Genomic DNA, 26229 nt, shown 5'->3' on the forward strand with positions numbered 1-26229 from the left:
AGAGTCTAGTGTTGCCTGATTCACTGTCACTTATACTTGTATGTGTATTAGGATTAAGTCTACTGAAGTCAATATAAACACCATGCGACATCTACTCTCTTACACCAGTGTATATGAAAAGCATCTTGAGGGTTACTTTGAAATTATACCAGCATAAGTGAGATTATATTCTAGCCCATTTATTATCCTACTTCTTTCCATTTACATGATGTGTTTTTTGCACTTTCACAATTACTGGAACAGATCTTTGTCTTCCCCACCTCACTGGCTGAGTTCATGTTTTTTAAATGTTTTGAGTGAATGAGAGTGCTTACAGTGAGGTAAGCAAAATTACAAAACACTGATCATTTGTATTCAAAGTAGATTAAAAAGCAGAGGGAATCAGTAGGAAAATCCAGGAAAATACAACTGCATGTAGCAGATTTGGAGAACATTGTGTTTGGCTATGATGCAACTTTTACGGCCGTACTCTTTATGGATGGCTACCGAGTTCAAACCCCATCATTTCTAAAGCTGGGCCACATCCAAGGCGAGGCACACTGAAAACTGCTCCCGGTACTGTGATAAACTAGGGAACTTGTTCTCTCTCACTACTAAACCAGCACGGAAACTCACTCATTACGGCTTTTCAAAAGCTCGTAATTTAGGATTATAAAGTGACCTCTTTTCTTGAGAAAGGCCCCACATGGCAAACCACAGGCCTCCCTGCAGGCAGCCCAGGCCTACGCAGGCCAGGTGTGAGCAGGGCCCGGCCTGCTGGATGATCGGGGCGGGTCCATCTCCCCTCCCACCCCGGGTTGCTCCCTGCGAACCCCCCGCCCTGGCCCTGCTGCTTCTCCCCTCCTACCCCACCCCCGCCCCGCGGCGCGGGAGGAGGAAGGGCCGGCGCCGTTGCCCCGCCCATCGGCGCATGCGCATCTGGGAGGTGGCTCGGTTCCCCTCCCCTCCCCGGCCGGTGGAGGAGGGGGGGAGCCTGTCCCCGCGGAGGACCCGTTGGCCGCGGGGGATTGTGGGAGAGGAAGATGGCGGCGGCCGGCTGCTTTCGGGCTGCCCGCAGTCTCCTGCTGCTGCCAAGGGCAGGTGAGTGTCACCGCCGCGGCGCCCCCCGCCCCCCCCCCCGAGGCAGCCCGGCCTCGCCCCCCCGGCGCGCGCTGCCCGTTGGGTTCGCCGCTGGGCTCGCGCCGCGGGGGCCACGCCCGGGAACGAGCTCCTGCTTCCCCGGCTGCCGCTGAGTGGCCGCGCGACCTCGGGGCGCGTCATGCCCCAGGAGCGGGGCTGGGGGCCGCGCCCGGAGACGCTGCTGCTAATCGCTGGCCGCGGAAACCCGCACGGCTGGAAACAGCGTCTGCGCTGCCTGGTGCACCGGGAGTGGCGGCAGCCGGTGCCGCAGAGCCGCAAGGCGGGCGAGGGAATCGCTTCGGTGGGTGGGAGAAGCTTTCGGGCCAGGCAGAGCCCCTTGTCGTGGCTGGACAAGGAGCTCCCGGGATCGCAGCAAAGTGCGAGGAGGGGCAGATTGTTTGGCATAAGTAGTTAGCACAGATTGTAAGGAACCATTCAAGGTAGAGTGGCCTGCTGACCCCGCTGCGGTCATAGGACAAAAAGGGTGAGTGGGTTGCAGATTGTTGTAATAAGCCATAAATCCAGTCTGTCTGTTCAGTCTATATGGCTGAAAGCTTCTCACTAGCAGAATTCAGAGTAGCAGCCGTGTTAGTCTGTAACCACAAAAAGAACAGGAGTACTTGTGGCACCTTAAAGACTAACAAATTTATTTTAACATGAGCTTTCGTGAGCTACAGCTCACTTCTTCGGATGCATAGAATGGAACACACAGACAGGGGATATTTATACATACAGAGAACATGAAAAGGTGAAAGTATGCATAACAACAGGCAGAGTCTAATCAATTGAGATGAGCTATCATCATCAGGAGGAAAAAAAACTTTTTGAAGTGATAATTAAGATGGCCCATAGAAGGTGTGAGGAGAACTTAACATAGGGAAATAGATTCAATTAGTGTAATGACCCAACCATTCCCAGTCTCTGTTTAGGCCAGTGTTAATTGTATCTAATTTGCAAATTAATTCGAGTTCAGCAGTTTCTCTTTGGAGTCTGTTTTTGAAGTTTTTTTGTTGCAAAAGTGCCACCTTCAAGTCTGTCACTGAGTGGTTAGAGAGGTTGAAGTGTTCTGCCACTGGTTTTTGAATGTTATGATTCCTGATGTCAGATTTGTGTCCATTTATTCTTTTGCGTAGAGACTGTCTGGTTTTGCCAATGTACATGGCAGAGGGGCATTGCTGGCATGATGTATTGGAGATAATACTAAAGAGTTGCTTGCTTGGAGCCCCAAGGAGTTGCATAGCCTGCTTATATCTAGCACCACCACTGCGCTTTCTCCACTCCACCAAGCTGAGCATCCCCCACATCTCTTTTCTGCATCCCACTTCATAAGAACATGATCTGTCCACAGTTCTATCTCACCTCCTGGCATTTGGTCCTCAAAATAATTCCGCAGAGTGCTAGGAAAAGCTCATAGGATTACAGTTTTGAGAACTCTTTAAACTTACAAATCATAACAATGATTATCATGATTTCAGGTTTTTGCTCCAGCTCCCCAGTTAATAGAATTGAATGTAAGCTCTGTCTTGATATTATAAGTACTGCATTGGATTGGCCCCAGCTACTTCAGGGTATGTCTAGTGCCATAATTGCTACAGAAGTACAGCTGCAACAGTGTAGATAGACACTTATTACAGTGATGGAAGGGTATTTTTGTTGCTATGTTGAATCTACCTCTCAGAGAGGTGATAGCTATGTTAGTGGAAGAATTCTTCCATCAATCTAGTTGTGTCTACAGTGGGGATTAGGTCAACCTAACTACATCACACAGGGCAGGATGTTTTCCAGGGCAACGTAGCCAGGTAGACTTAAATTTTAGGTATAGAGCAAGTGTGAGACAGTGCTTCTCCTTACCCTAACCTACACAGAAGCTGTGTTGCACTGGACATATGTGCTAGTCTGTGCTGCAGTAGCTATATTGGCAAAGCTCCCCTAGTAGAGAGAGAACTTATGCTGACAAAAGGAATACTTTTACCAATATAGGCCCGGTGTACACTGCAAACTTGCATCAATATAACTGTCACTCAGGAGTGTGAACCTAACCCCTAGCGTACACAGTGCTATGTCCCGTTGACATAGCTACCACCCCTTGCAGAGGTGGATTAACTACACAGATGAGAGAAGCTCTCCCATCGGTGTGGTAGCATCTTCACTAAAGCGCTACAGTGGTGCCACTGCTGTGCTGTGGATGTAGACAAGTCCATAGTTAATGCATCTCCCCATGGGTGGTGAGTGACCTGGTCTTTTTGGGCACAAGTGGAGGGGCCTGGAGCTAGCCTCCCAAGGCCCTGCCCCTCCTCTCCCTCTCTCTCTTCCCTTGCAGGAGACCAGAGCACCCCCACTCTGGGCCCCAGCACCGGGCGGTGAGACCCCAGCCCCAGTGTACCAGGCGTCTGCATCCCCAGCCCAGCTGTGCCAGGTGGCACAGCCTCAGCACCAGCTGCCCTGAGTCCCTGCGAGAGGCTGATCAGCCATCCTGGGCCGGGCAGGGTGCTGGGAACCGCAATAAGGGGCCTGGCCTGGGGGTGGAGTGTGAGTGGGGCCATACTAGGCTGTTTGGGGAGGCACAGCCTATTCCTGCCTATGATACCTGCCGCCTATGCATCTCCCTGAACAACATACTGTATACTGGCAAAAGTTGCTGGTATAAACTGTGTCTACATGGGAGATTTTGTCATGCTTGTCTCTTTCACCAACAGAAGTTGGTCTAATAAAAGATATTACCTTGCCAACTTGTTTCTGTAATGTATGTCAGTTAGGGATGGATTTTTTTTCACATTCCTAAACTGACATAGAGTTTGCAGTGTAGACCTGGCCTATGAAACTGTTAATCTTTGGGTAGGACATGGGGAGAATAGGTGCATGATTGCAGGACTGAATTTACACAGGTACTGGATTAAATTTGGATTTTTTCCTGTAAAACAGGGGTCAGCAACCTTTCAGAAGTGGGGTGCCGAGTCTTCATTTATTCACGCTAATTTAAGGTTTTGTGTGCCAGTAATACATTTTAACATTTTTAGAAGGTCTCTTTCTATAAGTCTATAATATATAACTAAACTATTGTTGTATGTAAAGTAAATAAGGTTTTTTAAATGTTTATGAAGCTTCATTTAAAATTAAATTAAAATGCAGATCTTATCAGCCTAGTGCAGTGGTTCTTAACCTGGGGTGCACGCACCCCCTGGGGGTGCAAGATGTCCTTTCTGGGAGTGCGGGACAGGCGAGATTTTTTTAGAAGGTAAATCATCGAAAACACAATTTAAGCACAGGCACATAAGTACAACTACTTTGTTTCATCAAACCTATGTATTTATTAACATACATTTTTTAATGATTACTGTAATATACAAACAAAGTTTTCAAGTTTTTAAGCTAATTGTAGTGTAATTTTTGGCCAGGAGCAGAGCCCTGGTCTGGCTGCCGGTATCCCAGGCCGGCAGGAGGGTTGAGCAGGGCCGGTGGCAGGGGACCGGGCGGCTGGAACCCCAGACCAGCAGCGAGGTGAGCGGGACCGGCAGCTGGCATCCCAGGCCCCGCTCAGCCTGCTGCCGGCCGGGGGTTCCGTTCAATCAGGCCGGGCAGCGGGCTGAGAGGGGCCGGCAGTCGAGACCCCAGCTGGCAAGGGACCGGCAGCTGGAACTCCAGACTGTCAGCGGGCTGAGCGGGGCTGGCGGACAGAACCCCAGACTGGCGGCAGGCTGAGCGGCTCAGCCTGCTGCCAGTCTGGGTTTCCGTCTGCCGGGTCCTGCCAGCCAGGGTCCTGCCTGCTGGCCCCGCTCAGACCACTGCTGGCTGGGGGTTCTGTTCACTCAGGCCGGCAGCAGGCTGAGCGGGGCTGGTGGCCGGGACCCCATCTGGCAGCAGCGTGCCAGTAAAAATCGGCTCACTTGCCGCAGGTTGCCAACCCCTGCTTATAAGAGATTAAAAACAGATTGTACTGTGTTCAGTACTCATCTCTTTGATATAGCTTTCTTTCAATAAGTTCTGTGTGCACCAATCAAGTTGGTTATTCCACAGGCTGGGAATAGCTTTTCCCTCTTATTTTTTAAATATTTGCGTGGTTGTCATATGCTAAAGTCACATGGAGCATATAAAATGATAAATGGCATGAAAAATTAATGATTTAAAATTTAATTTCATCACCATAAGCAGTGTTCTGGAGGTAGTGTGGTATATAGAGAATGCAACTATGTAATTTAATTAAATGTAGCATAAAAGCCATTTTGATGAGCTGCAGTAAGGGTGGTCAGAGCACAGGCCTGGGAATTAAGATTCTGGTTCTATTCCTGGCTCTGCCACAGATTTTCTGTGTGATCTTGGCCAAATCCCAAGGAGATAAAGAACTTCAGTTTATTTCAAAGGGATCTGAAAATACTCAACACCTCAGATAATCTGGACCTATGTGTCTCCAGGTTTGCAACTGAAACCTCTCCTGGGCAACTCTTTTGAGCATTTAACACTTTACATTTAAAAAAAAAAAAAAAAGCCTTTTCTGGAGACGGATGATACTTCCTTGCTTCTTCAGGTGTTGTAAAATGTAGTCAAGCAGGGCTTTTAAAATCAAATTAGTGACAAGTAGGAAACTCCCCGGTCAGTGAATAGACCTATGCCATCAAGTTGTACGGTATGTAAACTTTCTTAAAAGTCTCAAAAATCCCCAGAGGAACTAATTCTACTAGTGACTTCAATTGGAGCAGCAACACTTTTAGGCCATGTTACTTTTAACGTTGCAAACATAGCTTTCTGAATGTGACTGAATGTAGAGCTACCTTCCTAACTTTGCAGTTACCATAGCTCTGGCAAGCCGCAGAGTGAAATTAACAAACCCGGTTTCACTGTTGTAATACCTAACACCTTGGGCAGCCCTAACATTGTCAAAATCTACTGCTGCCTCAGAAAATTACAGGTAGCAGCAAGAACAGGCAATGGAGCTATTTTGAGAGAGAAGGAAGACTTAAAAGGAGGCCAGGGAAGGGCTGAGTAGCAGAACAGCTCCTCCCAAAATTATCAGAAGGTTTCTGGAGGTGTAACAGAAGGGAGCAAGAATGGAGAGAGACATGCTTCTTTCCATCAGCCAAAAGAATCAAAGTTTCAAACTGATGAAATATCAGATCTTTGCAGAGAAGGTGGAATCCCTGAGCAGGATCCAGAATCTCAGTTCTAGCAACCGAGAGATCGAGACTCTTACCAGAGTATTGCCTCTTGATCTTTTCTCATCATTTATTTGTACTAGCACTTAGGAACCCTCGTCATTGACCAGGATCCCATTGTGCTATACAGAACAAAAAGATGCCCCCTACTTCATAGACTTCACAATCTGAGAGGAAGACGAGAACAGATGGATTCAGACATAGATGAGGGAGTACAAGAAAACAACGAGACAATATTGGTCAGCATGATAGGCAGTGGTATCAGTGCAACATCAGCCTAACCGGTGTCAGATTTTTTTGTAGGTATCATGGAAAATGAGAGTTTTGTAGAGAGATTTGAAGGAAGATAATGAGGTAGGTTTGCGGATGTTTACTGATATATTGTTGGTGAACCTTTTGCCCCATCTTTCGTATTAGCTTCTGGCCACTAGATTTAATCACCTGTCTAGTAATGCACATTTTTCAAATTCTGTTCATACCGGTCTAAGGTAATGTTGCTTTTGGGAGGATGTGTTGTGACCGAAACTCTCCTGCTGTTGTAATAGAACTAGCAGCACTGATACTGTATGTGTATATTGTATATACTGTTTTCACAAAAAAACTTTAAACATTTAAGGTTGAAAGTGTATTTTCAAAAGAGTCCAGCTAACTACTCAAAAGCAATTGCTTTCTTTACAAAAATTATTTACCGCTTCAGAACACCCCAAATGTTGGAATACTTTAAAATGAAGTTAAACTAGCCATCCAGTTCTCTTCCACAACATAATTCTGGATCACACACGATTTACCTACTTCACTTTTATCACCTAGCCTACTTTAAACATTGCTCCTTGCTTTGTTCTATAAAGGAAAAAGATTGTTGGAGGTATACTGTTGAAGTTATATATTGATAGGAATTTAGTCCTAGCCTATATTAATTTATGTGAGTTCTGTACATTCTCATAGATGAAATGAATTGGTTGAGTAGAATAATATTTTTATGAATAAATTTTTAGTGTTATGAGGTTTATTATTAATAAGGAGGTGTGTGTGTAGACTTTGCAGAATTGTCTAACAGCTAATGTTTTCTGTAGTGAGCAATAATGTAGGATGTAATACACTATATAGAAATGAATCCCTTGAGTAGGAAAAGAGATTCTATAATCTCCTAGTAATTTTTTTTACCTTTGTAGATTTTGGGGGGCAACTTTAAAGTAGACTCAGAGGTGTAAATCAGGTGGGGTGATAGTGTTGAAGGATGGTCATGATGAACTGCCAGATTCCTCAAATGTTAATTTTTGAGGGATTCTAAAGTTTAGGTTTTTAAAAAGATGTTAAATGTTTGTGTTAAAGTATAATTGATGATAGTGTTAACTGGATTTTTTGCAACTGAACTCTTTAACAAATTCTTTATTTTGTGAATTTCCCATTTTTTAAAAAAATAGTTTAACTTGCATTGGCATGTAAGGCCCACAAGAGGGTAGTCTTGCACTGTTAGACCTTAAGGTGCTGCAGTCTTTAGAAAGTCCATAGGAAGTGTGTGGAAGTTATTCTTGCTTGAGACAAGGGAAACAAGGAGGATGCTTTCCTATCAGGATCTGGCTAGGTAGGTGTACAATCGTTACTTCAGTACAGTGGAAGGGAAGAGGTTTTTATATCTAGAAAATGATAAGCATTTGAAGTTTAATGTTAAAAGTTTCTGCTTTCCCCTGTCCACATCCATGCCCGCCCAGCCTCCTCTGCCCTGTTAGTCTTCTACTCCTGTCTTACTCACCTGTCTCCCAGATATTCCAGGAGCAGGTAACATAGTTCATTACCACCCAGTCCATTTCCCCTCATGTCCCTTCCCATACGCCTGCCCCACCCCTCATTTCCTACCATGTATCCCTGTGCCCAGTGGCAAATCAGTTTATATTTGTTAATTTTGCTTCTTATACTTGTGAAAACAGCTTTGTGCTTTCTCCCATGCTGCCCCTCATGCTTGGGTGGAACTTCCCATAAATATCTGCAAAGCAACCTCATGGTTGTCCTCCAAATCCCTTCTTAAAACTCTCCTTTGCCATGAAGCCTGCAAAAAGCTTGACAACTGTTAGGTTGATGGTGTACTGATATCATTGCTTACCATGATGACCAATGTTGTCTCATTGTTTCCTTGCACTTCCTTGTCTATCTGCCTGTATCCATCTGTTGTTTTATGTCTTATACATAGATTGTAATCTCTTTGAGACAGGGGCCATCTTTTTATGTTTGTATCACACCTAACACAGTTGTGTTCTTGGCCTTGATTAGGTCTCCTAGGTGCTATGGTAATACAAATAAGAAATAACAGGCTTTAGCTACAGATAAAGAAAAAGAAGAGGGAGGAAAGAAAATACTGCATCTCGCCACCTTATAGCACAGAGCACTTTTTCATCCTGGCCCATTGTATAGACAGGAGCAAAAAGACCTTAAATTCAAAGTGTCTTATAAACAGTATAGCAAAGTGGTCAGTTTTCCCTTGTTGCCTGGATTGAGGAAGAAGAACATTTCCTTTCCTCAGGGTCCCTACAGGAGCTGCCTTGTGTTTGTCTGTATCAGTGCCTTAATGATCTTCTAGTTAACTCCTTTCCCAGTCTACCTTGCTGTGGTGTTTATATTACACCTTTGTAATTCCCCCACAACCCTCTCTCACTCTGATCCTGTACCCAAATTTACTCTTTTTTTGACTTTTCCAAACTTGTATCCTACCCTAGTATGTAGTATGGGAAATTTCAGGGGGTACTGGTTTCTTTGGAGGGAAATAAAAGGAGGTGGTTTAAAAATCAGGGTTTTATTGGAAAGCTAACTTCAACTTTATCTGTGGAGTGAAAATAACTACTCTTGCAGTGGCTTCACATGCTCTCTCCTTTTGATTGTGTATTTTAGGCTCTGGCATTCCTGCCTCAGTATCTCCTGTACTGCAGCATCATCGCCATGCACATTATACTGTGATCCCCCATGGAAGAAGCGGGCGTTCCTCTGTTAGCGGCATTGTGGCAACTGTCTTTGGGGCCACAGGATTTCTGGGACGATATGTTGTCAACCGCCTGGGTAATGTTTCCTGAGAATAACATTCAGCAGTTCAGATGTTTGTCTAAACTATCCACATCTTTTTAGTCTACAAAGTTGGGCAGGAAATCTCCTGAGTATTGGAGGTTAGAAATTGACCCAGTGTGGGATTGTTCTCTATGGTACATTCCTAATGGTTGTCTAAAGTTGTAGTCCCAAGAAATGAAAACTGGCCTATTTTTACAAGATTTCTGGTTTTGATCCAGGGAGTTCAGAAGAATCTGAACACATTTTAAAGTAATGGGGATAGTGGTTGAAGGGGGAATTACCTTTTGTTTGAACTCATAAAATCCAGTTCTAGGTTTAGGTGAAGCTTCTGGTCAGTTCTTATGTTTTCAACATTAATAATGTTTCTTAAGAATAAATTCTCTTAAATAAATAGTGATGAGACCTTGTGTTTAGTTGCATAATAAAAACATTTTTGCAGCAGTATTTTTTATTTAGAATTTTGATCTGACCCTTTAAAGTTGTTCTTTATAATTTGAAATGTCAAATAATATTTGCAATTTCCCCCAACCTTTGAAAAATTATATTAATCACAATGCAAATCATAAATCTCCTTAGATGTAATGCACTTTTTTGTGCTAGTCAGTCATATCACTGTAATACACACACATGTATGTGGCATATTATTACGTGGAATTTTTCTTTTGCAGGCAGTTTACAGAAGTCAACTTATTATAAAGTTACAATGTTTGTTCCATGTGGCATCCATAACTGGTATAAGAATTCTTAAAATAGACTATTGAGAAATGTAACTTATTTGTACAATACCTCTAGATCTTCTGATGTGCGAAAGTCATTATTAGTCTGATCACAAAAGTTATCTGTAGAATCCAGTTATTTGAGCTCATCTATTGAGTTTTTATTTTATGCAGTTAAAAAGAAATTATTGTACTTTAACAGCAGCATTTCCTTTAATATTTATATAATAGTTTGATTTAAATCAAGAAATACTGGTTTGAACATTTTAGGGCGTATTGGATCCCAGATAATCATACCCCATCGCTGCGATCAGTATGACCTCATGTATCTTCGACCCATGGGTGACCTGGGGCAAATTCTGTTCTTGGTGAGTCCTTTGGCTTTGACTTTAGCAATAGTATTGCTTTTGATTTATGCTAGGAAGCCAGTGGTTATCATTTGTGAAGTAAGCCACAGAGTTCCATCTGTTTAAATTGTTTATGGAAGTTATGTGAAAGAACTTCCTTTGATTACACCTGTTTGGACATTATCTCATATCCTTCCTATTTGGTGTTATGGTTACAGGAATGGGACTCTAGAGACAAAAACTCTACCCGAAGAGCCGTGGAACACAGCAATGTGGTCATTAATCTTGTTGGACAAGAATGGGAAACAAAGTAATTTTCTTGTTTGTCTCTCTGTATGGATAGATTCATAACAGGTATTGGGTATTTTAACAACATAATTAGCACAGTATGTACGGTACACAATCACTTTGGGATTATTGTCCCTATCTATAAAGAGACAAGACTGAAATCTTGTGTGTCACAGTTCTTCTGTGTGACCGAAGGGTTAACTGGGGTCTTGAGTGTGAGCTGGAGCTAAGCTTTACGTTCTTTCCATGTTTACAGAGTTTTGCTCATTTGCATGAGTTTTGCTCCATTATAAAGAGTTGAATTTACTGCTTTCTCAGTCATAATGTATGTTGGTTTGCTGAACTAATATTATGCCATTAATGTGTACACATTTTTGTGGATTTACATTTGTAGTGTAAAAATGTTCAAAGAACTTGTAGCAAATCGAGACCCTAGTATTCTGACTAACCACAGCCACTTTGATGCAGGATTGAATTTTGGCTTAATATAAATTCTGGCCAAGCATTTCCTATTCATGTATAGACTTTAATAAATGAGAATAGCTAGTGGAAAGTTCCTAAATCTATGAATGAATTTGTCAGTTCTATGGGATTTTGTCATGGACACCTTATTAGCTTCAGAAGCAGTATGCTCCTTAGCAGTATGCTGCTAATTTATTAACAGACATGGGATTTAGAATAAATTGTGAAACTCATTTAAAAAAAAACCTAAAGCTTGTTTTAGATTGAAAGAAATACGTGTGATAGTCTCCAATATTTTTATTTGTAATCATGACTACTTCAAGTTTGTGTAGGCCCTGTTGACACACACAACCCAAACTAGAGCTCAGTCCTTTATCAAGATTAGTTGTGACTAGCATCCATATTTAAAACTTTTTTTGTGTCATCAAGGACAAGAAAAAGGGTAGCATAATTTTTAATTTAAGTTACAACATGGTTCCCTAATGTGATATAACATGTTTTCTTTGTGTTCGCACTGCAAAGAAGCAAATGTTACAACATGGACATCCCTAATTGTGGCCAAAAAACTTGTAGTGATATGGTTCTCTTTTCTTGCTAAACGATCAGTTGGTGTCATTAGAAAAAAATATTTGTGAATTAGAGACTAAAGCAGTATGCCTTTATAAGCAAGCATATGCTTCAACTTACACCTGACTATTCAAACAGAACACATAACTTTCATGAGGGAACCTGCTTGACAGACTCATTTGATGGTCACAGTTAGTTTATAGAGGCCCTGCTTTTTTTCTTTTCTGTCTGGTAGATGCCACTTTAGTTACTTCTTCCCTAGTAGATGCTTTTTTAGCCTTCCATTACATCATTTGAATCTACTGAATGCTCACTTGCTTTAAAAAATGACTTGCTCTGAGTATCCAACAAGGTCCATGTTATTTGATATGCATTCCTAAGACCTTGGTTTATATATTACTAGTTATATCTGAAACATCAGATTTGTGTTCACTATCTCTAAAGTCTGAATACAGTATCTTTGAACTCTTTATTGCTGATTTGGGAGACAAAAAATTGATCCTGGAATAAATTTAAATGCGGTGCTTGTCTGGGGGTGGGGGAAAGGAGAGGGAAATGTCTGTAGACTTGCCACTGGGATTACCTATATCCTTCACATTATATTCTCCATGTGCTCATTTAAAACACCTTTGTCTGCCCCATATAGAAACCTTGCTTTATCTAGAGGGAAGATTGTCTGGTTATTGAAGTAACACCTTTCACAGGACTAAACAGTAACAAAAATTAAACTACTATGCTGTAGCTCAACCAGAAGATAGGGCTTGATGCAGGAACCCTCTTGATGAAATTATATGGACTGTCTTATGCAAGAGGTCAGACTACATGATCATAATGATTCCTCCTGGCCCTAATACTTGTGAACCACATAAGCAGGAAGAAAAACAGTGAGATTCCTTTTATGGCTAACCTCCATCACTGAGCCTTTCTGCATAGTATTAGTATCTGATCTCATCTGGTATCACATATTGTTTAGTCACTGCATAATTCTAGAAGATGCTGTTCATTCTTGTTTTGTGTTTCTAGTATATGCATTTTTGCAAGCAGAGCAAGAGTAACGTTTCCAAGAACTTCCCAGGATCAGAATAATTCTGGAATGCTCAAAAATAAAGACATCAATGAGATCTGTGGAGTTGGGGTGACATAGCAGCATTGGACTAAAGCTTCTACTGTCCAAAGACAGATGTAGATGATGGAAGCTGGGGGTCCTTCCAGGGATAGTGTGTAGGCAAGAGAAGTCAACTCTCTCCTTTTTCAGTTTCTGGCCAGTGGTAGTCTGTTGAGATTTCTACAGGTTGTTGTATCTCTGCCGTGGGGACCTGTTTTTGTATAAGGCTCAGTCTAGGAGGTATCTGATAAATTTGAAACTCGTCCCCCAAGCCCTTCTGGATGCTGAATGTGAGAAGGAACATTGTCTGTTCCATCCACCCCTATTCAAGCGCCTCTTGACTTCTCTGAGGTGATCACTGCTGCTCTGCCCCTTTCAGTTTTCTGGCTTCCACAAGAACGGATCCATTTCAGAGCTTTAGTTCTTATTTTCTGCTTCCCACTGAATAGTTCCAATTCCTGCTTCTGAAGCTGTTTGGAGTTTTCCCAAGCAACAACACTATGAAATTGACTTGATTCTTGTCAGTTTCACACTGCTTGCAATGTTTTTAATAGATGATGTGAAAACTGACAAGACCAGTCAAATTTCACAAGGCTGAAACTTGAAAAAACTGAGCAACAGTTAGAAGCACTGAAACTGATAGTTTTCAGGAAGATTACACATTAAATTGGTTTACAGTCTTAACATGTGGCTTAAAGGTAACCTGAAAAAAGGGCTACAAGCATACTTTTTATTTCTGAAAAGTTTAGCTTCTGCTGAAATTGATAGCATTTGCCTGGAAAAATTTCCTGCTTGCCAGACAAGCAGATGAGTGAATTTTTCAAGCTGCGCTTTAGTCTAACTAGAGACAAGGTAAAACCACAAAGTAGAGTTGCTTTGGTACAGTATTCTGCCATGTTTGAATTGCTTGTGTCTTTAATATGCAAAAGAGTCCCTTCATTTAAGGACATTTTTCTAACAATAGCATCATAATGCGCTTCTGAAATCAGTTCAGGAAACATGTGACAGTGAACTAGATAACAGGCTCGGTTGTCCTTAAGATTCTTAAAGTAACGTTTATTTTCTTATTTTAGAAACTTCAGTTTTGAAGATGAATTTGTAAATATTCCTAGAGATATTGCCCAGGTAACCAGGGAAGCTGGAGTAGAAAAGCTCATTCACATCTCTCACCTGAATGCTGACATGAAAAGTCCTTCCAAATACCTTAGGAATAAAGTGAGTCTGAGTTCAGTCTGTATTTTATTCAGAAGACTGAAAAGTTTTGCCAGATCCATTTCAAGAGATTACTTCAGGAACTGTGTCCACTTAGTTATATTTTCCCTGGTTGGGAGCAATTCCTAAAATGTAGTCTCCTTACACCATTGGACACAGTGCGCCTGGGCCTGAGCCCAGTGCAGTGTGCCCTTCAGTGTGTATACAGACCCACCTAGCTCTCCATACGCATTTCTAGGGGGGGGAAAAAGTAATCTTTGATCTAATCTGGTTTACCCCTATATCCTCAAGCATCCCCTGCATCTAGTATCACTCTCATTAAGAGGAGGGAGCTGTCTTGGTCAGCAAAAATGAGTCGATATTTGGGAACAGGCCTAACGACCGGTGGTGGTGTGGCATATGAGTGGGGTAAGTGGGTAGTGGGAATGAAGAAATGGGGGGCAGGAGTATAGAAAGGCTTCAAAATTACTATCTTATGTATTGGGATTACAGCACATAGGCTCTCTTCTACCACAATTATCAGTACAGTCAAACCTTGCAGTAACGCGCCCCGCTATAACGCGAAACTGCATATAACGCGATCATACGTTGGCTCCCCTTTAAGGCATAATACAGTACTGTACCAGTGGTCCCCAACACCATGGCAGGGGAGAGAAGCTGCAGCCCCGCACCTGCCGGGGACAGAGAGCACCAGCGCCCGCAGCCCCGGAGTTCTCTGTCCCCAGCAGGCGAGGGGCCGCGGCTCCTCTCCCCTGCTGGGCTCTAGGCAGCGCACATCAGTGCACCGCGTTGGGGACCACTGACAGACTGACTGGTTTGAAACCCTGCAATACCACGACCCTGCATTTAGCGCGATGGAAGTTTTTGGACCCCAAACATCGCGTTATAGCGGGGTTTCACTGTAGTAGTCTTTAACCTCTTTTTCTTTATAGGAAATACCATTTTTTTCTACTCCCTTGCTTTTTTCAGATGGCTTCTGCCTCATTTTTGGTTATGTAGGCCTCTCAGTGAACTCACCAGACTTTCACAGTATCAAAGCAAAATTTTAAAATGGGGGCCAAATCACATTAGGACAATTTTAAAAAATGAGTTATAGCCCTGGTTTCTAACTAGGCTAGAATATAGTTTGGCCTTGTCAACATAGGCCAGCCAAATGTTAGAAAACATTTCAGCTGCAACCAAGTTTAAACTGTAGTCAAGCAGAGTTTTTCAACTCATTTTGTGATGGCAAAGTGGGGGCCTGTGACTCACCTGATTTAGTCTGAACCCTGCATGTGGGGAATGTGAAATGTGCTGAGGCCAAGCTATTTCTTAAACTCCTTTGTTTTATGTATTTATCTCGTCACTAAGGAGGGAGTTACGTAAGTAACCTACAACTGAGTCCCATTAAAGAAATGTTGATGGTGCTTCTGTGGGTTGCCCTGAGAACTGCACGTTGCTATAACTCTGTGCATATCAAAGACCAAATGGCCTGGATGAAAATAATGTTGAGATGTTATTGCCAGAGTTAGTTCATGGAATATTTTAGTCAGGTATTGTTACAATGAATGATGCGATAATACTCTGTATATCCGTGTTTCTCAACAACCAATCTGGGGACCGGTGCTGGTCCTGAGAACACAGTTTAGGAAGGCAGCAAGCTGGTCCCTGGTATCAAAAAAGTTGAGAAACCCCCAGCCTGTTTAGAGTAGATCACATTAATGAGATCTTGTTTGGTTTGTTTATATTGATTTAATGCAGGCCGTTGGAGAGAGGGTAGTGAGGGAGGAATTTCCAGATGCTATCATTATGAAGCCCGCTGAGATATTTGGAAGAGAGGACCGGTTTTTCAATTATTATGCAAGTATGTATTACAATAAAACAATATGCAATCTATATAACTAACCCGGGAGGCTGTAGAAGTAGGGAATAAATAATTTGCCTTCTCAAGGGGACAAGCACACTTGTTCTGCAAAGCTCCTGTACTTTAAGGCATCTATATCATGTAAACAAAACTGAACCTCATGTTTAAGATCATGACCTGTGGGGATTAGGAAAGAATATTCAGTGTCTACTCTGAAAAGTGACTTTATAGTGTTTGACTTCATGTTTTTATCTGGAGTGTTTGAGACACTGTCTGCTTATTTTATCTAATTGCCAGTGCTGGAGTGCAACAATTGAGCTGGGTTCTCTTTCTGGCTCATGCATCATCAAGAATAAAGATTCTGCAACTGTCATTTATTTAGCAATTCTGATGCTGATACATGAGCCAGAATAGAATCCAGGTTCCTCTCCCAAGGTTGTATGGGTTCTGCACTGCTAATTGCAGTAAAAGGTAATAAACATTTTAGACTGTGGTTGAATAAGACTGTTTATGAACTTTTTAAACATAGTCCCTTTCCATAGTAGCTCAACACTGTGTAGTTGCATTTTGGCTCTTCTGCCTTGCTCTGAAACATCATGTGTTGATTATTGCCCAATGCCCCAAGTTACTGATTACATTCTTAAGTTACTCATTGTCTCCTTTACCAGAGATGCGTTCCTTTGGTGGTGTGCCACTTATTGCTCTTGGCAAGAAAACAGAGAAGCAACCTGTATATGTAGGTATTTAAAAAAAAAAAAAAAAGGCAAAACAAAACTTGTTTTCAAACCACATGTAGAACATGTATAATTGCTTCTCTAAAGTTATTTTAAAAATATTTTTAAACTAATATAAATATTTCTCTTAGGTGGTTGATGTAGCCAAGGCAATTATTAGTGCAATTAAGGATCCTGATGCTAAAGGAAAAACATATGCCTTGACTGGGTAGGTTACTCATTTGATTCTAATTAACTGTGTGGTGCCTTTTTTCACATATTATTAAGCCCCTTCATTTTCAGTTTAATCCAATTTTTACTGAAAAAGTCCCATATTTTACAAGATTTTCTGATTTTTCACCCTACTTTTCTATAATTCAGATATATAAAAAATAACTTGTTTTATTAGGAAAATACAATACATTGCATGAGATAGATGTATTATGATAATACATTAGTCTGTGTGTAAATGCAAAGCTACCTGTCGAAGTAAGGCTATGTACTAGTCTAGAAGATACACACAATAAACAAACAGATCCACACACTCTGAAGTGTGCGTGCATCTGAATATACTGATGAATCTCACGTACACACTTCAAGCTGTTAGCAGGTAATGATTTAAAGATTTGACATACTAAAATGGGAAGAAAATGAAAATCTGTATCAGAATACATTTCAGAACACAAGGAACTGTTCGGAATTAAAAAAAAAAAAAAACCACAGGAGAAAGGGATGAAGTTGAGTGTATGCGCTGTAAACGGTGTGGCCCAATTATTAAATGTAAATATTTATAGGCCAGTATTTCTAAGTCTACAGCAGTAAACTGTTTATTCAAATTAAAAGTTTTATTGGGGATTAGAAAGATATTTTCTTAATTCAGAGGTGGCATTGTGTTTTGAGTTCTGTTTTAGTTCTGCAGAAAACCACATTGGTGAACGGAATTCAAAGCATTAATCTACTGAATATTTCCCCCCCCCATCTTTCCGTCCACCAAAATAAACCCCGATATTTACCCAGAAAAACTATTAATAGTTTTTTGCACTGATTTTAACTTGTTTTTGTTGTTGTAGTGAACACTGATAAATTCCCAGGAAAAAATAAATAAAAACTAAAAATGAAGGGTCCTACATATTATGCAGTAAATTCTGTTTCCCCGTTGTGTTATACATGGTGTTTTAGCTGGAATAAATTCCATCTCCTTTGTTTGAAAAAATAATAATAAAAAACACAGACTTGAGCCATGAGTGTTAATATTCTGGTGACCCCAATTAGGGCTCCATTGTATTTATTGTATTCGGAGAAATAGGCAGTCCTGCTTGTAGAGCTCACAATCTAACTAGACAAGATAGATAAAGCATGTAGGAAAGGGATACAACATACAGGCAGATGGTTAATGTTTAACACATGACATTCTGTTCTGGGTTTTCTTTTTTTGTCTAATGTGAACATCAACACAGGGACCCGTTCTTATAAACACTGATTTTTTTATTATATAGGATTTAGTAGCATATGTGCTGTCATGATATTCTATAAAGGAAGTGAGAGAGGAGTAAGCTTAAAGAGAAATTTGTATGCATTATTTCATTAGCATGGAGAAAACTATCAGCCAGTTCCCTGAAGAACATAATTTAACATCTTACTGTAAATTTAGAAATCTATTTGTCAGTTACACCTCCCTTATTTCACATTAGCAAGTGTATCTCTGTTAGTTAAGAGCCCCATTTAGATGTTTTCATGAAGTAGAAACAGCTCACTTAAAATCTTTATTTTTGGTAATTCTGATTTATAATACCTGGTATTTAAGATAAAGTAGTAATACAAGGTAGAGGCAAAAACTAAAGGAGAAATCCCACTGACTTTGGTGAAAGCCTCTGATGTAGACCCTTAGATTTGGAGAGAATTCTGGAACAACTCTGTAGGGGCACTCAGAACCAAACTGGGTAGCAACTCAGTGGTCTAAACACACAAATTCCAGGGTAGAATAGGATATCAGCAAACTCCCAAGAGCCAAATTTTGCTCTGACTTCCACATTTCAGTGATGTAATATGGGGTCAAAGCAAAATTAGGTCTAGTTAGTATATGAGGCGAGAGAAGCATTTGATTACATCATGGAGAGGAATGGTAGCTAAGTAGTCAAGTTACAAAGTGCTTCTAAAAAAAAACCTCCACACAATTATATAAAATATGTTTAGTAGCCTGGGACTTGGGTTGTAAAAACCCTATCTGTGACTTAATAACTTTTCTGTATTCATTAGTTTATGATATTTTCACTATGGTAGCCCTTCAGTTTCATATGCAGTGGATACTGGTGGTCAGTCTTTCCCTCTTGTGATGTCATTTAATGTGGCTTTATAAGAATGAGGTATTAAAGGGGCACCGTCAGTTTGAAGTCTGTCAATGTTTTCAATTCTGGGTGCCTAAAGTTAGGCTCATAAATCCATATTTAGGCACCTAAATATAGGTGGCTTGATTTTTCAAAGGTGCTGAGATCCACAAATCCCATTGTAGTCAATAGAAACTGCTGGTTCTCAGCACCGCTGAAAATCAGGCCACCTACATTTAGGTGGCTCCTAACTCTGCATTTAGATATCTGACTCTAGGCACACACATTAGAAAATATTTGACCTAGTCAGATTAAAAAAAAAATAGTTAAAGGTGTTGCTGTACTATCCTTGCTCTGGTGCCCCTGATAACTTTTGTGGTTTTTCCATAGTACTTTCCATATTCTTTAAGAAAATGGAATTACACAATTATTAAACGTTGCTCTTCCTTCCCAAGAGCCTGTCAGTTGTGGGCACAAGTTCTGATACATGGAAACACAAAGTTTTCCCATCAGAACCATGGCTTGTCAAACTGAAGTTTGTTCACCTGTCTGAGTCAGTTGTCCCAACCTGCAGTTTCATGGCTGTCTGCACAGATGTAATGTGTGTAGTTTAACAAGCTCACCTGCTGGTCACCATAATCCTGGCACTGTCTGATCCTCCTGGGTTTACAGCTGGGTCTGAAATCCCACTTTCCCCTGGAAACTAAATATGAAAATGCCACTGAGTATTACTTCTGAAATGCCCCGACTTTATGATAGTTACAACAGTCACATCAGGGCTTGTGGGTCATCAAGTTCACTGGTTGCTAGCTGAGAATTCCCAATAAATCCTTCAGAGACCAAAGTCGTTGGCATGTTCAATGCTCCTTCGATCATGACCTGCATGACAACATTATGAGGATTCAAACAGACTGTGTGACATATCACATAGCTCAGTAATAAAGGGCTGCCATGGGCAGTTGTGATGATTTGGCAACAGAGTTCTGACAAATCCTTATATGGGCCAAGAAAAATTCTCTATTAGGCTCAGCCTTTTACTTAACAGGAGTACTAAACTGCCAGGACAAACTGGCAAAACCAGATCAAGAACCAGGCAGGGGAGTGGGATGGCCAATAATTTGTTTTCTTCTTAATCTGCCACAACTGTGTGTGGAACTAGTGCCCAACCTGATAAGCAGGAAAATGACACTCCAGTGCTAAAGCTATTAGCCCTGGGGTGGGTGGATTTTTTTTTTCTGGGAGGTTTTCTTTATTTCTACCACTCTGCCTTCTCACTGATAGGCAAAGTCCTCCAGATAATAGGTAAATTCTTGGTCCAGAGGTGTTCTGGTAGCCCTTGATCTCTCCCCTGTTAGAGTTGTTTAACTGCTTTTCCTTTAAAAGCCATGGCTACACTTGCAAATTTGCAGCGCTGCAGCAGGGTGTGAAAACACACCCTCTCCAGCGCTGCAAATTGCGGCGCTGCAAAGCGCCAGTGTGGTCAAAGCCCCAGTGTTGGGAGTGCGGCTGCCAGCGCTGTACGTTATTCCCCACAGGGAGGTGGAGTATGGACAGCACTGGGAGAGCTCTCTCCCAGCGCTGGCGCTTTGACTACACTTAGCGCTTCAAAGCACTGCTGCGGCAGCGCTTTGAAGTGCAAGTGTAGCCATAAAGTCTTCTATTTGGGGTCCTAGTTCAAAACAAGATGTTGGTGAATCTAAACAAAATCCACTACTTCCTGGCCTCCTTCCAGGGCAAGATGGATAGAAGTCTGAGTGTTAGGACACTGCAAGTCCAGTTCAGTCACAACACTGAAGACGTTGTACCCAGGTTTAATAAGGCCATATTTAAATGTGGCAAGCTCATTAAAGGCAATAGACTTAGACCTTGGGGATGAATCTGGTTGGTATCACTAAGCTCATAAAACCTATTGTGTCCTCACGCTCTGTATATGATGCTTGTACGTTTTACTGACCTCACTGCTTGCTGTTTCAAACAACACAGTGTTCTCTTGAGCCATTAAATTTCCCTTAATGCTGCCCTCTGGCAACAAGAGTGAAAAATCATTGAGATTGAAGAAAAGTAGATGTTGCTATGTTTACTTGAATATTTGCAAAAGGAGGCATGAAACAGCATCATTTAACTGGTACCCTTTTTTTGCAGACCTCATCGATACCTTCTTTATGACTTGGTAGACTATCTGTATGCGACTGCCCATAGATACTATCTCCCATACCCACTCCCACGTCCTCTCTACCAGTAAGTAGAGTTCTTTCTTGGCTTAGAAATTGCTGCCCGTCAAGTGGGTAGAAGCATGAAGAATTTAAAGTAACTGATTATTTGCATTGGTCTTTAAACTTTACTACAGGATAACTGCAAGGGATGTAATAAGAGGTTGATGTAGACTGAATTTCCCAAAATACTCATCAGTTATTTTAGTTCTCATGCTCAGCCAAAAATCCACCCATTAGGCCGTACTGCAATTAAGTGTGCAGTTGTTGTAGTCTTAAGGTAACTCTTCACTGTGCATGCTCAGTATGCAATTATTAAAGGATCTCATTTTTGCTAAACCAAAACTAACCAAAGGTGTCCAGATCTGCTGTGTGTTCAGTCATTCAGTGGCAAAATGAATCCACTTACATTAGCACTGCAGAGACAGCATAGCTATGAGGGAGTGAACTGGATTCTTTTCTGGCCTTGAGTATCGTCAACAGAACTGTTAAGTAAATCAGCAACACCAAATTTTGCCCTTTTACGTTTGGAGACCATGGGATTGTATAAGGATAACAGAAGGCAGAAATTGGCTTACGGAATCACGACTATTGAATGATAATGCATGAACCAGAAAAAAAAATCTTGGATCTTAGATTCCAGGCTTGGTTTGCAGGGCTAGCAGTTAGAAAACCCACCTGTTCACTTAAACTGAGCAAATCTCATGTTGAGGCATTGAGCAAAAATAAACATTGGGTTTCATCACCCTACTGCCATTTTCAATCATTTTTTAAAGACTAAAACTGCACTTTTTATAATATGGAAATTACATATGCAAATAGCTCCAAACTACATCCCCTGGCTTGCACATCCATTAAATTGTTGCTGTCAGCAAGCATGCTTTAGCCTTAGAGGCTTTGAATTGCACCACTTATGAGTGGTGAGATTATTGCCTATGCCTTCCAAGGAGCAAAGCTTGAAAAAGAGGCATACTAGTCCCTCTAGTTTCAAAAGTGGGATTATAAATGAGCATTTATTAAATGTGGATTTTTATCTCCCTCCCCCATCCCACACATATACATCATTTCCCTGAAGGTGGGAGATGGAAGAATGTCGTAGCGATCATTTATAGTAATCAGAACCATAACTTAAGGTTTCAGCAAATTCTCACATTCCTAACTATGCACTATGGAATTTCCAACTAGGAAAATGAAATATGGAACAGAAAACGCTAATTCCTCGGGTAGTCTGAATATTCATGCCTGTCTGAATTGCCTTCTGTGTATCTGTATCATGACAATACTCACGTTTGCACCATTTTTCATGGTTACAGTTTATTTGCAAGATTCTTTGAGATTAGTCCATTTGAACCATGGACGACGAGAGACAAAGTGGATCGGGTAGGTGTGGGGCAGCACAGTTAATCTTTTCATTGGGGAAGTGTTATGAATGTTTCTTAGCAATCCAAGGAGTAATGAAACATGATGTCCCTGCAGATTGTGTATTGCAGTTTTTCAATCTGTTCCACAAATAGAATTTGGTGTGTTAGTGTCATTAACAGAATGTATAAACCCTGCAAACATTCTCAGACTGTTCTTGGAGACAAAAATCTCTTTATGGAGAGGTTAAGATTTCAGAGTACTCCTTTACTGACTTCAAATATCCTCATGGGATACGTAGCATAGTTGCTGCAGCTACTGTACCCCATGAATTCCCACTTACTTTTACCTGTCCAGGCCTGTTGGATGATGTGGGAGTTGACTGCAAAGGGATGCATACCTGAAGCAGCCTGGAGGTTCCTCTGGTTTAGTCTGGCAGCTGTTGAATGGGAAATCAAGGCCAGCTGGGTTTGGCACATTTCTCTTAAACATGTAAGGAAGGAGCCAGGCTGACTGACAACTGAATTGTTGACAGTAACCTGGAAAGATAAACCTTTTCTCTTAAGTATCAGAGGAAGGGGTGGCTGGGAAGAGAGAACTATTGTAAGTAGACATCTGGCATGCAGCTGACTGTTTTCTGTTGGAAAGTTTGCCTGTTTTTGTGCAGTGAGTGAGGATTTTTTTCCTAGTTTTATATGCACTTAAATAAATCACAAGCATCTTCCCTTGAAGCACAGTTAAGCATACATAGCTATTTTCTGCAGGATTTTTGTTTTACTAGGGTAGGCAGAAGGGAATTTGGTTTAATATCCCATCCAGATGATGACACCTTTTAACAGCTCAAGGTGAAATCTCGGCATTGGGTATGACTGAAGTCCTAATTTAACTCTGGAATCCGTGATCTTCTGACCAATAAGCAAAAGTATTGCCTCTTGACATTTATCCATAACTTTTCATAGTTGCTTTTAATGTGGTTTTAGCTATGTGGTTCTTGCCAAACCCTGTTTCAACTGTGAAAATGTGGGTATTAGCCAATATTAACATATCAAAGCCTTGCTATTCCATGGGTAAGGTTAGCAAAAATGCAGTCATACCCCCTAATGTCAGTACCTGATGTAATTTTTTCCAAAGGTTATTGGTGATATTCCACATATCTTTGCATAAATGGAGTTATTTAGATAATCTTTCACTCAGGTAGGGCAGCAGTAGTCTGACTGAACATAATGTGTGCATCACTTTTAATTGGACGCAGCGTGGTCTGCAGGACATGGCACTGGACTGAGTCAGGAGACTCAGGTTCTGTTCCCAGATCTGCTCACTGTGTGACCTTGGGCAAGTCACTTGTGCTTCAGTTTCCACTTCTGTGAAGAAACATCTCACCCCCTTAGTAAAGCACTTTGAGATCCCTTGTGAAAAGTGCTATGTAAGAGCTTCTTATTTATTTGTGAGTTAGTCCAGGGCATATTGCAAATACTTGACCCTCTTTCCTCGCTCTGCCACCCTAGAGAAAGTTGCCCTCAATTGGTCTGTTGTGATCATAACAATGCAGCTCATAGGCACACTACCTTCAGTAGGCTCAGCTGGATAAACTGCTTGCAAGCCTTTGTTGTTGGATCCCAGTGGGATACCCACAACACTAAGGTTCTCAGGGGTTGTAATGTTCTAAACCAAAACTAGCAAAATCCAGCTGTCTTCCTGCTCCAAGGTGAGCAGCTGCAGTAGTCAAGATTAAACAGAGTTTGATAATGCAGTTGCTGGCACACAGCAGAGAAGCAGGGGAAGCGTTTTTAATGGAGGGTTCAAAGCTGTGGTGTAGCAGAGATGAGGCTAAAATGCTGCTGGTGTGCAACTACATAGGGTGAACATAAATAGCATAAACCAAGATATGTGTAGAGGTTTTGTTGGTGCAAGGACATGGTGCAAATGCTGATCTCAGGAATCCAGAATCAAATTTTAATTACCTCATTTTAAAGAGCTTTCATAGCAAAGGTAGCAAATTTTCTAAAGTTATAACAATTCTTTTAAAATGACAATTTTAGCCATATGTATGTGGCTTTAAAGTTCAAGCTCAGTTGTAATGTGTGAAATGGAAGAGGTTATGGAATATGCTCCCAAGGTCCTATCACTTGAGCCCTTTTAAAATTGGACTTGAACCAAAACATTGGGGAATATACAGTAAGGAACAATCTTGCACTATCTACCAGAGGCGGAGCTAGATGAGTGAATATATCTTTGTATGAGAGAATCTGTACAGGACTGCAAACTGAATAAAGCAGCCCATCACAGTTGTTAGTTCAGTGTAAGTTTTCTGACAAACTGCCAGAGAAGTAATTTCAGTCCAGCTATGTGCTTGTGAATGCAAGGTCAGCATTAATTCTTTGCAGGTGGTGCACAGTAAACTTCCGATTAATATATGAAAGAGAAGGGAGGGAGTAAAGAAATGCAGTGCATTTGCTTGTCTCCTCTGTACCCTAATATAAATCTGCAACTCCCGTTGAAGCTAATTCAGGACACAAATGTACATGACTTCTTTGGATCAGGCCTGCCTGCAGGCACTCCCCCACCACCAAACACACACATCCATGCGTGCAAATTGTGATCAGAGATCTGGAGGTGGCATGTAGTTACCTGATCCCTAAGCAGTAGCTGCACAGTCCCATGTAATCCATTGTAAGATCCAACAGTGCCTTGTATTGGAGCTTTATTTCTCCTGGGAAAGATCTTATGCCAGCAGCCTGCACTAATATAAAGGGAATTTTGCAAATACTTGAAGTAGACTCTCCCAGGATCTGCAGTGATGCTATGGCATTGCATTTAGACTTATTTAAATTTGTTTCTAGTCCTAGTATTCCATACCAGTTTTTCCCAGAGGACAAAAGGCAAGCTCAGTTATAAGTACATAGTATTTAGTACATTAAGGATTAGATTTACTGTAATAGCTGAATAACGGTACATGTAGAGCTGTTCTTTCTGCTATGCTCATTCATACTACTCTTTTTTTTTTTTTTTTTTTTTTTTTTTAGTTTCATACAACAGACGTGAAGTTCCCTGATCTTCCTGGGTTGGAGGACCTGGGCATTCAACCAACTCCCGTAGAACTAAAAGCTATTGAAGTTCTGCGCCGTCACCGCAAATTTCGCTGGCTGGACACTGAGCTGGATGATACAAAACCATCAAAGACTATTCCCATCTAACAGTGGCAAAGGTGGCTTCCAGTGCTTTTCAGACTGCCTTTTTGCTGACCTACTTTTGTTTGGAGAATTCTGTACATACTGAGTAAAATCCCTATGTTGATCATGTAAGCGTTATTTCAGCTGCGTCATCATTTCCATTCAAGTTTTTAATCATGGGGGGGAAAAAGTCTCCATGTCCGTAATTCTCTTTTGTTTAAAGCTCATGTAATCCATGCGGCATGATGTTGCTCAGTTTGTGATCATTAAATGTTTTAGTTCATGGGAGCCTAAACAATACAGTTCAGTTCCTTCTTCCTATCTCAAAACCACTGTACAGTAGGCTCCCTACCTTAGCGTAACTTAGCTCAAACAAATTCAGAGCCCTTGTCCTCTCATCTTCAATACTCCACCAGACTTTAGAAGCCATCCCTTATTATAGGTGGAGCTGGTAGTGCTGCCTTTTAAGGTTGCCCAATAGTTCTCACTATAAGACCCTGTTTTATTTGCTTATATGTTGCCAGAGTTTAACTGTTTGGCATGAAATTTTCCATACTGGGTGTCTGCCTCAAGCTGATCGTTTTTGGGGGAGC

General features: G+C 41.4%; 1 protein-coding gene across 1 annotated transcript; it reads left to right on the forward strand.

The window, feature by feature from the left end:
- The first annotated feature begins 924 nt into the window (after positions 1 to 924).
- On the forward strand, positions 925 to 25768 carry NDUFA9 (NADH:ubiquinone oxidoreductase subunit A9). Its single transcript, XM_039501711.1, has 11 exons — positions 925 to 1080; positions 9150 to 9314; positions 10307 to 10404; positions 10602 to 10693; positions 13879 to 14020; positions 15758 to 15860; positions 16529 to 16596; positions 16726 to 16802; positions 21040 to 21135; positions 22421 to 22487; positions 25490 to 25768. The coding sequence occupies exons 1-11, from the start codon at positions 1023 to 1025 to the stop codon at positions 25658 to 25660; spliced, it is 1137 nt and encodes a 378-aa protein (XP_039357645.1). The 5' UTR covers positions 925 to 1022; the 3' UTR covers positions 25661 to 25768.
- The last annotated feature ends 461 nt before the right edge of the window (positions 25769 to 26229 follow it).

This window comes from Mauremys reevesii, linkage group 1 (assembly GCF_016161935.1).
Source record: "Mauremys reevesii isolate NIE-2019 linkage group 1, ASM1616193v1, whole genome shotgun sequence".
NCBI lineage: Eukaryota > Metazoa > Chordata > Testudines > Geoemydidae > Mauremys > Mauremys reevesii.

Bases quoted from the DNA above. Each gene is read 5' to 3' on its own strand.
- NDUFA9 (XM_039501711.1), top strand. From the start codon at position 1,023: ATGGCGGCGGCCGGCTGCTTTCGGGCTGCCCGCAGTCTCCTGCTGCTG. The intron at 1,081-9,149 runs GTGAGTGTCACC...TGTGTATTTTAG, and splicing joins CCTGCTGCTGCCAAGGGCAG to GCTCTGGCATTCCTGCCTCA. The intron at 22,488-25,489 runs GTAGGTGTGGGG...TTTTTTTTTTAG, and splicing joins CGAGAGACAAAGTGGATCGG to TTTCATACAACAGACGTGAA.